The following is a 15,726-nucleotide window of genomic DNA, read 5'->3' as shown; positions in this document are numbered from 1 at the left end:
CAGCTACGTTATTTGACAAGATCATGACATTTTAGTTTGACAATTCACTTTTACTTTTTCCTAATATAAAAATGTAGAAATCAGATTTACTTATTTGGGGGGGAGCACTGAAAGTTCATTTTACAAAATCTATAAAAGACCTCAGTCAAATTCAGTGAAAGGTTTGGGGGGGGGGGGGGGGGGTCGTTTCCCCCCCCTGTAGGATTTGTATCTCATTAAGGTAGATTTGGGCTCAGTTAAAGTAGATGCATTCATTGAGTAAAACCCTACTTAGTCATCCCTATTACCTGTTAAGTGCATCCACTTGAAAATTTACCAAAGCTGTGTTTGACTTTCAACAGCAGCACTCGTTTAAAAAAATAAATAAACCCTTACAATTCTCTTGTGTTCCGCTACATCAGTGTTTGCCAATGCTGATCCTCAGGATCCAAAGTACTGCACATTTTCCACTAGTTCTTGATCTAATCAGATAAACACAATCACCAGCTGGCTGAACAATGAAACTGATCTGATTTGGCTCATTAGGTGAGAGTCTATCTTACATAATAATGCTGCTAATTCTGTACCTTCTGCCCCTGTTGTCTGTAGCCATCAGCAACAGCTTCAATATTGTGGTTGCCAGGGACGAGCAGCACATGGAAATAACCGCCCTCAGTAGAAAAGGCTCTCATGCCTCCATTGACCTTGATCATAGCACCAACAATAGGTTTCCCACTCATGTCCCTCACTATGCCACGCACCCCTTTGTGTACCTGGATGGGGACAAAAATGGAGAGCAGGTTGCATGCTGACATGTGACACAATATCTTGCAAGAATTCAGTGACAAACACATTTATACAGCCCTTTCAATTAAATCAATTTTATTTATATAGTGCCAAATCACAACAAACAGTCGCCCCAAGGCGCTTTATATTGTAAGGCAAGGCCATACAATAATTACGGAAAAACCCCAACGGTCAAAACGACCCCCTGTGAGCAAGCACTTGGCGACAGTGGGAAGGAAAAACTCCCTTTTAACAGGAAGAAACCTCCAGCAGAACCAGGCTCAGGGAGGGGCTGTCTTCTGCTGGGACTGGTTGGGGCTGAGGGAGAGAACCAGAAAAAAGACGTGCTGTGGAGGGGAGCAGAGATCAATCACTAATGATTAAATGCAGAGTGGTGCATACAGAGCAAAAAGAGAAAGAAACACTCAGTGCATCATGGGAACCCCCCAGCAGTCTAAGTCTATAGCAGCATAACTAAGGGATGGTTCAGGGTCACCTGATCCAGCCCTAACTATAAGCTTTAGCAAAAAGGAAAGTTTTAAGCCTAATCTTAAAAGTAGAGAGGGTGTATGTCTCCCTGATCTGAATTGGGAGCTGGTTCCACAGGAGAGGAGCCTGAAAGCTGAAGGCTCTGCCTCCCATTCTACTCTTACAAACCCTAGGAACTACAAGTAAGCCTGCAGTCTGAGAGCGAAGCGCTCTATTGGGGTGATATGGTACTATGAGGTCCCTAAGATAAGATGGGACCTGATTATTCAAAACCTTATAAGTAAGAAGAAGAATTTTAAATTCTATTCTAGAATTAACAGATACAAAGTGCTGCACAAAATAAAATACAATGAAAAGAACAATACGTATATACACTATCATTTAACATTGACAAAAAATAAATAAATAAAATAAAATACAACTTTAAGACTAAAACAATACACAAACGAGTGATTCCAGATAGATACGAATAAAAAATTTAAGCCTGGTTTTAAAAACCTCAGTGGTCCATTAATTCCCAAACTGTGGGCTACAGCCCCATGGTGGGACATGGACGTACTGGAGGCTATTAAAAATAAGTCTCTTAAATTTTCAAATTTGTAATGTAGTTTAAAATTACCCCAAAATAATAATGCTATAACATGAGTTTGAAGTGCACTCTGCTTTATCAGTAGATGCTCTCCATATAGATAGAGGGCTGCTGATAACCCAAAGGGCCCCGGAATGAAATGCTGTTATCACTTACACTACACAAGCACATACAAACCATACCTACTGTCACTCATCAAACAAAGAACATGCACCCTATGGTCAGGTTATCTACAAATGACGATAAGCAGCTGACGTTTGTCGCTTGATGAACATTCCCAGTACGTGGGGAGTTTGTGGGTACTTGACTTTACTGTGTACAATAATTGATAGCGTATAAAGGACAGGGAAATCCGACACAGTTAACATGAGCTTTTCTTCTGTGCCTGAGTGAGTGACAGAACCAAATTTTGATTGGTTTCATTAGAATGTTTCCTATGTCGCTACTGAGCTTGTTATCATCTCCTTAAGTTGTCTTAGAAGTCATCTCAGAAGTATTATCTCGTTACAAAACCAGCTTTTTTAGACTTTAACTTTTACAAAATACAAGAAAAAAAGTCCAACCATATTAGATTTATATAGAAATAATGCTGTCTCTGAGTGTATTCCACCATCTTGGACTATTCTGTTTAGGCAACCAGTGTACATCACACCTGGGGCAGAATATTATATTTAACCTTGCTGTTTCAGCTAATGTTCTGTATTTATTCTGCTACTGCTTAAATAAAAAATAAAATTAATAATAATAATTAAAAAAAAATTTCAAGGGAGGTGTGGCGGGTGCTGCTGCTGAAATGATTACAACCACATTGTGGAAAACACAATGATCCAGAGCAGACCAAAGTAGTGGTCAACCTCAATATGAGGCATAACTGTAAAGCGCTTTGAGCTTCTGATACAGATGGACAAACGCTATATATATAGATAGATAGATAGATATAACAAATGCTGTACATTTACCATTTCATATCTACGACCTGGTCCAGGATAAACAGCAGAAAATGAAGAATGGACTGGTATACTGATCAAAGTTGTGATTGAAGAGTCAGGTTTTTTTTTTTTCTTCAGATAAAGTGAGCTGTGGCATTCTTAAGTTTGGGAATGGCTGCTGTAGGCGAGATAATCATTATAAATTCTGACTGATTCTATTTGACAAATAAACCACATGTAAAATGTGGATTAAAGTGATCCTTTTAAAACAAAAATTCCATACATTCTGAAAATGTCAAACATAAAACTACATAGTGATATTACAGTTACACTTTTCTTTTTCAGAAATATACACTCAACAAAAATATAAACGCAACACTTTTGGTTTTGCTCCCATTTTGTATGAGATGAACTCAAAGATCTAAAACTTTTTCCACATACACTATCACCATTTCCCTCAATATTGTTCACAAACCAGTCTAAATCTGTGATAGTGAGCACTTCTCCTTTGCTGAGATAATTCATCCCACCTCACAGGTGTGCCATACCAAGATGCTGATTAGACACCATTAGTGCACAGGTGTGCCTTAGACTGTCCACAATAAAAGGCCACTCTGAAAGGTGCAGTTTTATTTTATTGGGGGGGGATACCAGTCAGTATCTGGTGTGACCACCATTTGCATTTTATTTTCGCTTTATTTGCTTCCTTTAGGATCAATTTTTAAGAAATATAACATTCAGTTTCACTGCTTTGCTGACGATGTGCAGATTTATCTACCTCTGAACCTTAAAACAAACTCATCTGCCATCCTACAGACTTGCTTTCAAGAAGTCAAAGACTGGATGTCTTTAAACGTTTTGAATCTAAATGAAAGCAAAACAGAGATTGTGGTCTTTGGTGACCTTGACCTTTCTGCCCTTGGTCCACTCGCCTCCTACTGTCGTTCATCTGCTAAGACCCTTCGTGTTTTTATAGACAGCTCTTTTAAATTCGAGAAGCAGATCAACACAGTGGTCAAAACAAGCTTCTTCCAGCTTAGACTTTTAAGTAAAATCAAGCGTTACCTGCCCCCAAATCAGCTGGAACAGGTTGTGCACGCCTTGATCACGTCTCGTTTAGACTACTGCAATTCTTTGTATGTTGGTCTTAATCAGTCTCTGCATCGTCTCCAGATGGTGCAAAATGCAGCGCGCGTCTGCTCACTGGAGCCAAACGGCACCAACACATTTCTCCTGTTTTAGCTTCACTGCACTGGTTGCCTGTTGCTTTTAGAATTGATTTTAAGATTTTGTTGCTTGTTTTTAAATCAATTCACGGTCAAGCCCCATTCTATTTATCTGATATGCTGTCATTGCACTCCAGGAAGAGCTCTGCGCTCCGCGGACCAGAGTTTACTGGTCTGTCCCAGATCTAAGCTAAGGACCAGGGGAGACAGAGCCTTTGCTGTTGTGGGGCCCAAGCTCTGGAACTCTCTGCCATTGAATGTCCGACTGGCTCCTTCAGTTGACTCTTTTAAGACTCTTTTAAAGACATATCTTTTTGCACTGGCTTTTAATACAAGATGAGCTGAACACTGCCACATCTTTTACTGTCTTGTTGATTTATTTTGTTCTTGTATTTAACGATTTTAAATCCTTTTATTGTACAGCACTTTGGGGCAGTGTTGACTGTTTGTAAATGTGCTTTATAAATAAACCTGACCTGACCTTGCCTCATGCAGTGCAACACATCTCCTTCGCATAGAGTTGATCAGGTTGTCAATTGTGGCCTGTGGAATGTTGGTCCACTCCTCTTCAATGGCTGTGCGAAGTTGCTGGATATTGGCAGGAACTGGTACACGCTGTCGTATACGCTGGTCCAGAGCATCCCAAACATGCTCAATGGGTGACATGTCCAGTGAGTATGCCGGCCATGCAAGAACTGGGACATTTTCAGCTTCCAAGAATTGTGTACAGATCCTTGCAACATGGGGCCGTGCATTATCCTGCTGCAACATGAGGTGATGTTCTTGGATGTATGGCACAACAATGGGCCTCAGGATCTCGTCACGGTATCTCTGTGCATTCAAAATGCCATCAATAAAATGCACCTGTGTTCTTCGTCCATAACAGACGCCTGCCCATACCATAACCCCACCGCCACCATGGACACTCGATCCACAACACTGATATCAGAAAACCGCTCACCCACACAACGCCACACACGCTGTCTGCCATCTGCCCTGGACAGTGTGAACCGGGATTCATCACTGAAGAGAACACCTCTCCAACGTGCCAAACGTCAGCAAATGTGAGCATTCTGCCCACTCAAGTCGGTTACGACGACGAACTGGAGTCAGGTCGAGACCCCCATGAGGACGACGAGCATGCAGATGAGCTTCCCTGAGACGGTTTCTGACAGTTTGTGCAGAAATTCTTTGGTTATGCAAACCGATTGTTTCAGCAGCTGTCCGAGTGGCTGGTCTCAGACGATCTTGGAGGTGAACATGCTGGATGTGGAGGTCCTGGGCTGGTGTGGTTACACGTGGTCTGCGGTTATGAGGCTGGTTGGATGTACTGCCAAATTCGCTGAAATGCCTTTGGAGAAGGCTTATGGTAGAGAAATGAACATTCATGAACATTCAATACACGAGCAACAGCTCTGGTTGACATTCCTACTGTCAGCATGCCAACTGCATGCTCCCTCAAATCTTGAGACATCTGTGGCATTGTGCTGTGTGATAAAACTGCACCTTTCAGAGTGGCCTTTTATTGTGGACAGTCTAAGGCACACCTGTGCACTAATCATGGTGTCTAATCAGCATCTTGATATAGCACACCTGTGAGGTGGGATGGATTATCTCAGCAAAGGAGAAGTGCTCACTATCACAGATTTAGACTGGTTTGTGAACAATATTTGAGGGAAATGGTGATATTGTGTATGTGGAAAAAGTTTTAGATCTTTGAGTTCATCTCATACAAAATGGGAGCAAAACCAAAAGTGTTGCATTTATATTTTTGTTGAGTGTATATATATTTGCCCAAAAGCAGCTGATCTTGTTGTGTACCTCCACCAACATGCTGAGGAGCGCCTTCTTATTCTCCGCCCAGAGCGCTGACAGCTGCTCAGCAGGAGGGAAGAGACAGCAGCCAGTATACACCGTGATTTCAGGGCAGTGGCCAAAATCCATGCTGAAGTCCTGAAAGAGCGCAGAACACACGTGACACCACATTTCTCACACCGCAAGAGAATATGATTACACTTTATCCTTCTAATTTGGTGCACCTGTCCAAATTAATATTATCAATTGTAAAGTTAATTAGCAATACATCAAATCAGATCTGTCCTCAGCTGAGACATAGTATTGGATTCTTTTCAGATCATATGTTAATCTAACGCACATTTTTAATGTATCTTCAATAGATGGCTTATTCTGAAACAATGGACTGCTGATACTGTTGCAAACTGAAGATGAGACTTGCCTTCATGCTCCCCATATGACTTTGTTTCTCTGCTGCTCTCAGAACGCCACTGTGGGTGTTGTCCACTGAGAGAGACAGACCCCACAAAATTACAATGAGCAGAACGACCTTCACTTTCATGAATGATTGCCTGTCAACAGTAATCATTTGTAACACTTCTTTTACATACTCTGCCCATTACTTGGACATCCAATGTCTCCAAAGCGCATCTTGGGGTGGTTGCTGGCATACACATTTGCCAAGTATTTGAGAGTTCCCTCATTTATAACTGCAAAAATAAGTAATTTATTACATAAATTATAAACTAAACACAGAGTTCTTACACATTTTCAGCCCAGTAACGTTACCAGACTGTACGGGCTTGTCATATGGGTAGGTAATAATTAGGGAGCCTCCATCGAGGACCACAGACATCGTGTAGTCCTTCTTTAGGATCATCCATCACAGCCTTGGTCTCTGGTTGGGGTTCTACTACATTTTGGGATGCATTGCCTGAGCAAAAAAATAATATATATTTTTTTTTTAATGAATAGGATAGGGAGTAGTTGGAGGAGCAGGAAAACAAATACAACATGGAGTCATTCATATTAATTCTTTGTGAGTCAGTGATACCATATTATATGGTCTGTGCAGCCTTGATATTTAATACATTCTGTAAAAAAACAAAACCAAACAAAAAACTGAACCATTCCAGCCTCAACACACAAGCCTTCCAACACATTTAATTCATCCCAACTCAAAACGGTTTGAATTAAAAGACTTATGAACTTGACCGTGGTGATCTTTTAAGGTGACCCAGGGTCAAGTGACCAAAGAAAGGTGATACATATATAGATAGATAGATGGGATCATATTAGGGTTTAACAGAAAGCACAGGGATCTTTAACTAAATCCTTAGAATAGCAATCCTACTGTATATAAAGTAAGTGGTACCAAAATTTGAACCTTGACCACATTGACTTTAAAGGTGTATAGCCATTGAGATTTTTTTAAGATATCGCACCACTATAATTTTGTTTATTAGTCTTTAAATAGGGATTCATAATATGACATTGCCAAATCGGATCAAAACTTAAGTTTATTTTTTCCACACACACAGACGGATGGCACAGATACCAGCAATCCAAGCGCCTGCCGATGCTCCTCCTGCAGGAACGGTAGAGCCTACAAGCCTGTATTGCTCATACGGGTATCCACCACGGTTAACTGGCCCTTCCCCACCATGGGCTGATCACATCCATCCACTGGACGCATGCCCCAAGCCCTCAGAGCTCTCCAGGATTTCAACTCAGCAGGACTTAAGGAGGATGTACTTCCAACCACCACTGCTGGGTGTCGTACCCGCCACAGCCTGCCTTCTCCCCCATAGCTTATAGGAGGCCATTGTTATGCCTGAGGAGAAGGTAGTCTATCCCTGTGACCCTTCTGAATTCTGTTCCGCCTGCCCTGCACCCATCATTTCTGATGGTCAGAAATGATCATTTCTGATTGTGGACCCGGAGCGGGTCCACACACAACCTACAGAAATGATCTTTTTTCCCAGTCAACCTCAGTCAAACCCATTTAAAGATGTCAACTGTGACTCACGTTTCTGCTGACTGAAGTCGCTACCTGACTATCATTTGTTATTGTGGGCAAGAAAAGAAAATCGTCCACCGTTTAACACCGCAGTTTTTTTTCTGTTCCTCATAAATGGTAAATGGACTGCATTTATATAGCGCTTTTCCATCTGCATCAGATGCTCAAAAGCGCTTTACAATTATGCCTCACATTCACGCCGATGTCAGGGTGCTGCCATACAAGGCGCTCACTACACACCGGGAGCAATAGGGGATTAAAGGCCTTGCCCAAGGGCCCTTAGTGATTATCCAGTCAGGCGGGGATTTGAACCCATGACCTTCTGGACTCAAGCCCAACACCTTAACCACTAGACCATCACCTCCCCTAATGACTCATGACATGCTTTTCCATGGGATCGCGCACAAAGGTTCTTTGGAGTGGATCATTGCGCGTATGGGAAAAGTTCTTTGGGGAAACGTTCTCGTACAGCCGCTAACGTTCTGACAACTGCAGTGTGCCCGGCACCGAGTGCTGCGGGAAGGTTCTCTGCAGCCACTTAAGTTCTGCAGCCGCTAAAGTTCTCCTGCAATGTGCATCGCACCGAGTGCTGGGGGAAACATTCTCCTATAATGTGCACTGCACCGAGTTCTCTTACAGCCGCTAAAGTTCTCCTTGCAGAGAGCCGCGTGGGAATGCTGCAGGATAGGGGAGACCTGGGCCAGCTTCCCTCACTAAATTTTGAAATTTATAATGCTCTGAAACACTACTGCCTGCATTTTTGAGCTCCTTTTATTTAGAAGCATAGCAGCAGGTACGAGTTTGCAGAGATGACAGGTTAGCTGGACTTTCAGCACATTTAACCAGATGAAGATCTCCTCTGCAGCTTCAACTTCAAATTGGTGGCATTTTTGGAAACACTTTCCTCACATTTTGAAACACAAATATGTTCTCTTCTTCTCTCTAGACATCAGATTTTGGTATATTTATTTAGACTAACAAAGAAGGCCCTTTATAAGCCCATAATGCAAAAGCTTTCGGGAGGGGGGGGCTAAACATCACCCTGGCTTTTTAAATGATTTTTCCACCCCATTACACTGAGAAAGAAATTGTGCTGAGAACCCTGATAATTACACCTGTGTTGTAATACCCACGTATGTCTCTTGCAGAATAATGTAATATAATATAGTATAATAATATGTGGTGAGCATTGCTCGCTGGCAAGTTGAGTGAAGAGTTTGGCACTCATTTAGTTATGAATTTAAACCAAAATAAATTGTGTCATCATACATATATACGTTTAGTGGTATATTTTGTGCATAATTTGCATTTCATTCATACGGTGTATCTGGAAAATATTCACAGCTCTTCACTTTTTCCACATTTTTATATGTTACAGCCTTATTTTAAAATGGATGAAATTCATTTTCTCCCCTCAAAATTCTACAGACAATTTCCCTATAATGACGATGTGAAAAAAGTTTGAGATTTTTGCAAATAAAAAAAAAAAAAAAAAAAGAAAACCAACAAACAAACGGCATGTTCCGGAAGGTCGAATATCTTTCCAACTTTATCTAACTAGAACTGATATCGTCATGCCACCCACCCACACAACCAGCAGTTTTACCTACAGATGAGGTAATCTATGTATGGCCGTAAGCAATCCGAAAGTAAACAAAGTTAAAGGAAAACCAGTGTCGCTGACAGTTCTCACAAGGAACTCTCGCTAAACTGGATTAGATGTATTTGGTCAAACTCATGCCTGTACAACAACTATAAATAAAAGGAAGATAACATATTAAAGTATAAAACACTTATTTCCAATGTGGCCCTCAATTAGTCATAATCACAGATTTGGTTAATTAAAATCTAATCTTATTTAAAGCTTTTGTAACGTTACTGACCATTAATGATAATTTAGCTAGCATGTTGAGAGCTAAACCTTACAGAAACACGACCGATTTTACACCCAAGCGTATTTTCGTACACTGTAGCAAAATAAACTGCCATAAATGTTATAAAACACTCCAGACTGTCCCCGCGGTATTGTTAAACTGCAAATGAAACTGTTTTGTTTTCTCACCTTCCCAGTAGGTGCCGCTTGCTAATCCCGCCATCTTTGTTATTCTGCGACGTCACCCAGCAAGTCACGTGTCAGTATGTGCCGCAACCACAGAGGTTTTTATCTCCCTCAGTAATGTCTGTCAGGCCCAAGCTGCACAAGCAAACTGTACAAACAGCCATCTAGCGTTCTTATTGAGCAGGAATGAGGCAGTCCTATCACAGTATTTGGCTGTCGCTCACATTGCTAAATAATTTGATTGGCATTCTTAATTAAAGAGAATAAAATATACTGACAAGAAATGATTTGCTAAAGGCTAAATTCTAATGTTCACATATATTATCTAATTAAAATGGTTTTCAGGCATGGTTTAATAAAATATATAGAATTTTTGCAGAGCCTTCATCAAATTCTTTTTTTTTTATTAAACGGAGCAGGCCGCAGCCTTAACTTCATCTAAAGTCTGGGTCTTTTAGTGAAGCTCAGGGCCAGCAACCGGCAATCACATTATTATTTCTTATGTTTTTCTAGTTGCTAAATGCTGATAAATTATACTACATTTGTTCTTTCTGCCACCTAATTTTTTTTTCTGTTTAAGGTGCAGCTCCAGCCAGAGATGGGACTGGGTGTTTTGTGCACCACCATGGACTCCCAAAATCTCCTGTATACTTTCCTGTATTGTCAATTGTGTCTGTAGCATGGCCCAAACAGAGGGTCACCCCTTTAAGTCTGGTCTGCTTGAGGTTTCTTCCTCAAATCAGAGGGTTTTTTTCCTTACCACTGTTGCCTGTGTGCTTGCCCTAGGGGTTGGTAAGGCTAGACCTTACTTGTGTGAAGCATCTTGAGGTAACTTTGTGTGATTTGGCACTGTACAATTGAAAATAAATTGAATTCAAGAGCAAGCTGGAGTTTTCATTATGGGTCCAGAAAAATGTTTAGAATCATGAGCTAATGCTCTTAGACCACTTCATTTGTGCTATTATTTTGCATGCATGCACGTGTAGGAGTGTCACAGCTGTGTACATTTTGTGCAAGACCATATCAGGTTCAGACAAAAATTTGCAAGGTAGAGATGGACTGCCACTGCAGGTCACAGTCAGAGGGCGAGGCAGAAATCTCCAACGAATAACTTCCATTTATTGCAGTGGGTCAGATTCTACTTGTTCTCCATGTCCAAGAAAGGCATTGGTATGGTGGTGAGGTGTTCTGAGTTACAGTGAAGAAAATAAGTATTTGAACACCCCGCGGTTTTGCAAGTTCTCCCACTTAGAAATCATGTCTAAGGACACCAGGGACAAAACTGTAGACCTGAACAAGGCTGGGATGGACCACAGGACAACAGGCAAGCAGCTTGGTAGACAACAACTGTTATGATTATTTATTAGAAAGTGGAAGAAACACAAGATGACTGTCAATCTCCCCCGGTCTGGGATTCCATACAAGATCTCACTTTGTGGGGTAAGGATGATTCTGCGAACGCTCAGAACTACACAGGAGGACCTGGTCAATGACCTGAAGAGAACTGGGACCACAGTCACAAAGATTACATTAGTAACACATGATGCTGTCATGGTTTAAAATCCTGCAGGGCAGCAAGGTCCCCCTGCTCAAGCCAGCATATGTCCAGGCCTGTTTGAAGTTCACCAGTGACCAGCTGGATGATTCAGAGGAGGCATGGGAGAAGGTCATGTGGTTAGATGAGACCAGAATAAAGCTTTTTGGCTTCAACTCCACTTACCATGTTTAGAGGATGAGAACAACCCCAAGAAAACCATCCCAACTGTGAAGCATGGGGATGGAAACATCATACTCTGGGGGTGCTCTTCTGCAAAGGGGACAGGACAACTGCACCATATTGAAGGGAGGATGGATGGGGTCAGTATTGCGAGATTTTGGCAAACAACCTCCTTCCCTCAATAAGAGCACTGAAGATGGGTCATGGCTGGGTCTTCCAGCATGACAATGACCCCAAACACACAGCCAGGACAACTAAGGAGGAGCTCCGTAAGAAGCATTTCAAGGTCCTGGAGTGGCCTGGCCAGTCTCCAGAACCTGAACTCAATAGAAAATCTTTGGAGGGAGCTGAAACTCCAAACCTGAAAGATCTAGAGAAGATCTGTATCGAGGAGTGGACCAAAATCCCTGCGGCAGTGTGTGCAAACCTGGTGAAAAACTAATGGAAACGTTTGACCTCTGTAATTGCAAACAAAGGCTACTGTACCAAATATTAACATTGATTTTCACAGGTGTTCAAATACTTATTTGCAGCAGTAGCATACAAATAAATTATTAAAAAAAAAGTGATTTTTTTTTTTTTTTTTAGATTATGTCTCTCACAGTGGACATGCACCTAAGATGAAAATTTCAGACCCCAACAATGATTTCTAAGTGGGAACTTGCAAAACCGCAGGGTGTTCAAATACTTATTTTCCTCACTGTGCATCACTGGAATTTTTACAGCCATTTCTTTTAAAGGTGAAACATGGTTTTAACAACAGATTGGCGTTTGAGCACAATAACACAAGGCCACACAGGCAGCAAGGCATTTTCTACAGGACAACCACCAACATTATGATGGTTCACCTGTGGCCTCACTGAACCGGTCTAAGCATAATTGGCTTCTACCAATTTTGCACAAGGTCACCACAGGGGCACTGCAAACTAGACCCCTTTGACTCCATTCTCCTTGTACATTTTGATGCTTCAAGAAAGGCATCAGGTGTGACATGTGGGTCTGACCCACTGAGTACGACAGCTTATTTAAGAACTAAAAAAAAAACAAAAAAGAAAAAAAGCTGGAAAAAAAATTGGAGCCAACAGCACAGCAACTGTTAGTTTTTGTGTAAATTAGTAAATAATAACTGCATTCATTCTCAATTCTAAAACATTTAGATTGAATTTGTTTTTACCCACAACTCCACACTGCGATACCAAAAGAATCTTAAAACCCATACAGCGTCAAAAAAACACACCAAATAAGTCAGAACTTATACAATGCCTCATGGGCTTTCAAGCAGAATTTTGTTATCAGCATTACAATCTTTAAGGATGTGCGTGTGTTGGGTGGGTGTGTTTAGTGATCATCTTCACGTAAATGTGCACAAAAATCCCACTCATAACTTAAACATATTTTAATCATCCAGTGAGCAACATTTTAAATATAAATTATAATCAAATTGCAAGTTTCAACTGTCAATTCAGATTTCACATTCCTTCCTCTAAAGTTTGTGTACAAGGACATTTCCTTGCTTTCTGTCAACATATTCAACTCAAATTTGGTGACTTCAACATGTACATGCCAAGATTTAAAAATATAAAAAATTAAACTGCATTACTATGCAATTATTCTTTTCACATCAGTCAGGTAGTTGCTGAATATCAGTTTTTGGTGATCAGCAGAAGAGTTACATTAAGTAGATTTTAAACTTAATTTACACCACGACAACAGTTTAACAAAGTTCAGACATTTAATTTTGTCTGGGCTGGTTCTGATTATGAGCCCTGACTGGCAGACTGAGTACCAGATCTGTACTCAGTGTTTTGGGGAGAAAAAGAGCATACATTCAAATCAAAATAAAACTGATCATCCTTGAAGCGATACCAATTAAGGGCCTTGTGAAACCGCACACCCATCAACAAAAACAAAATTAAAACAAATTTATATTAAAAAATAAAAGCTTTCATACTGAAACCATTAGAAGTGGGCACAACAAAAGTTATGCTTAAAACAAAAACAATTACCCTCTTAATTTATAATTTCCTTACCATGAAGGAGGGATGATTGTGCATGTTTGCACAAGATGCAACATGACTGCCAGGTGTCACCCATCCTAAATGTTTTCCACCTGCAGCCCACAGCTCATTGATTAAATCTGGAGTTTCCTTGCTCTTGATTGGTAAGCTAACTGAAGTTAATTAGTAGTTGCAGGTGATCTCCAGGAGCAGGGATCCCTGCTGCATGTTCAGCAGCAGTAACAGCACATTTTCATGTTCAGGAGCATTTACCCTGATACTTTGAAACCAGCTAAAACACACACACCGTCTTGGTGCGGAATCTCTAACACTGGAACTGAGCAGCTCTTTAAACCAACTCTTTCTACTGCCGCTTGAGTACAGGACGGATCCGATTCAAACATGGATTAAATATTTCTATTCCCTGCTGCAAATTGCTACCGCTTACTCCACCAAGAATAACTTTACAGAAACCAAGGCACAGTAATAAGTTTGCTAAAAGCTGAAAACTTTCTATGATGGCTGACTTGAAGATAAAAACCCAATGTGACTTACTGCCGTCACAGCAGTATTTACAGAATGTTGGGGTGAAGACAGATCAGTGAGGGAGGAGTACACAGAGTTCATCACACTTATCAGCATGACACCTGAAGTCAGGCTTGATAAAAAAGATTCTGTGCATGGAAAGATAGGTGTTGATGAGTACCACAGTGAACCAGTGTTCCTGATCCAGTCAGACTGAGTGACACGAAGCACAAATAAGTTCTTCAGTCCACATAGCAACAAGATAAGTATCACTCTAGTAGCACTGAATGCCCAGACGTTGCTGGTTTAACAGAATGAGGTGACCATCCTCAGAGAGAGAACCACTGCCCAGTGTTCAACCAGTTCCTGTTGGTCAAAGACCTTAAATTTTAGAGGAGGGGATTGTGAACCAACAGTCAAGTTAGTGCAACAGTTCTTAGACTTTGTTAGCATATAGCGTCTCTGCATCACTATCACTCTCATCCTGAAACTCGTTAGCGAGCAGTGACTTCTTGGATCCCATGGAAGTGAGCCGGACCTCGTCTTCGTAGTCTTCCCGATGCTGCCGTAAACGGTAGAAGCCGTCCTTCTGCCGGTTAGACTTGGAGGTGCAGACGCACCAGATGACGCATGCCGTCACCAAGAATGCCATCATGGAGGCTGCTGCAGGGGATGAAAAATATACAACTGAGTATGTTTGATACCTCCTGGTACTTATTCTGTTAAAAGGCTGCAAGTCCTATTTATTCAATCCAACTCTGAGTAAGTCACAATGCACTGCAGTGTTTCTCCTGTATTATGCAACACAAGCCACACATATACACAGTTTAGTAAATACAAATTAAATAATGAAAACCAATATCAAAAACCCATTAATTCTAAATCAATCATTTCAGTGCCACCCTTAGATCGGCACTGCAGTGCTGATGGCCTGCTATCCAGCAGCAAATATAATCACCAGTCTGACACCTTCTACTGAAAGTTCTGACTAACATCCACTCAGAAGATTTTGGCTCCTATCAACGAAGCAAAAGGGGGACATTAACACCTGCCCAGACAAAACGTGCCCAGTTTGTGCAAAGTCATACGTCTTTGAAACTCCTCAGTAACACCTGTTTTAACAGACGGCTGCATTTCTGAAAGTAAAGTGTCATGGCGGGAAAACACACAAGGCTTAAGCCTTTAATGTGACCCTCAGCAAACCAGCTTGTTAACTCGGACGATGTTCAGCAGCTGAATCAGAGCTGCTAATTTGCGGCCCATATTTAGCCCGGTCTCCTTTTTATTTTGACCTGCTTCACCAGGATGCCTGAAGTTAAAATATCAAAAAAAAAAAAAAAAAAAACACTGGTACACATGCACCCAGAGAGTATACTATAAATGGATGAAAAGACACCCTTCATAAATCTTTTGCTCATTAAATTTTAACAAATGATGAAACAAAGTTATAGACTTTTACCATAATCAAACAATATGACTTTTCTATTGAGAGCAAGCAGCAATAGTTCTCATCTACGAAAGCTAAAACCAATGTTTAATTGGTCAACTGACAGAAAAATAGCCAAGTTATTTTAAAAAGCCAGCGTGTCTGGTTTCAGCATCCAAAACATGAGAAT

General features: G+C 41.0%; 1 protein-coding gene across 1 annotated transcript in view; it reads right to left on the bottom strand.

The window, feature by feature from the left end:
- Nucleotides 1-13,328: 13,328 nt before the first annotated feature.
- Nucleotides 13,329-15,726, bottom strand: part of cpda (carboxypeptidase D, a) — a 48,354-nt gene continuing 45,956 nt past the window's right edge. Inside the window, 1 exon segment of the mRNA XM_034169367.1 lies at nucleotides 13,329-14,773. Coding sequence (XP_034025258.1) covers nucleotides 14,547-14,773 — 227 coding nt within the window. The 3' untranslated portion in view covers nucleotides 13,329-14,546.

Source organism: Thalassophryne amazonica, chromosome 4, assembly GCF_902500255.1.
Source record: "Thalassophryne amazonica chromosome 4, fThaAma1.1, whole genome shotgun sequence".
Classification (NCBI taxonomy): domain Eukaryota; kingdom Metazoa; phylum Chordata; class Actinopteri; order Batrachoidiformes; family Batrachoididae; genus Thalassophryne; species Thalassophryne amazonica.
This window is presented reverse-complemented; position numbering and strand designations above follow the sequence as displayed.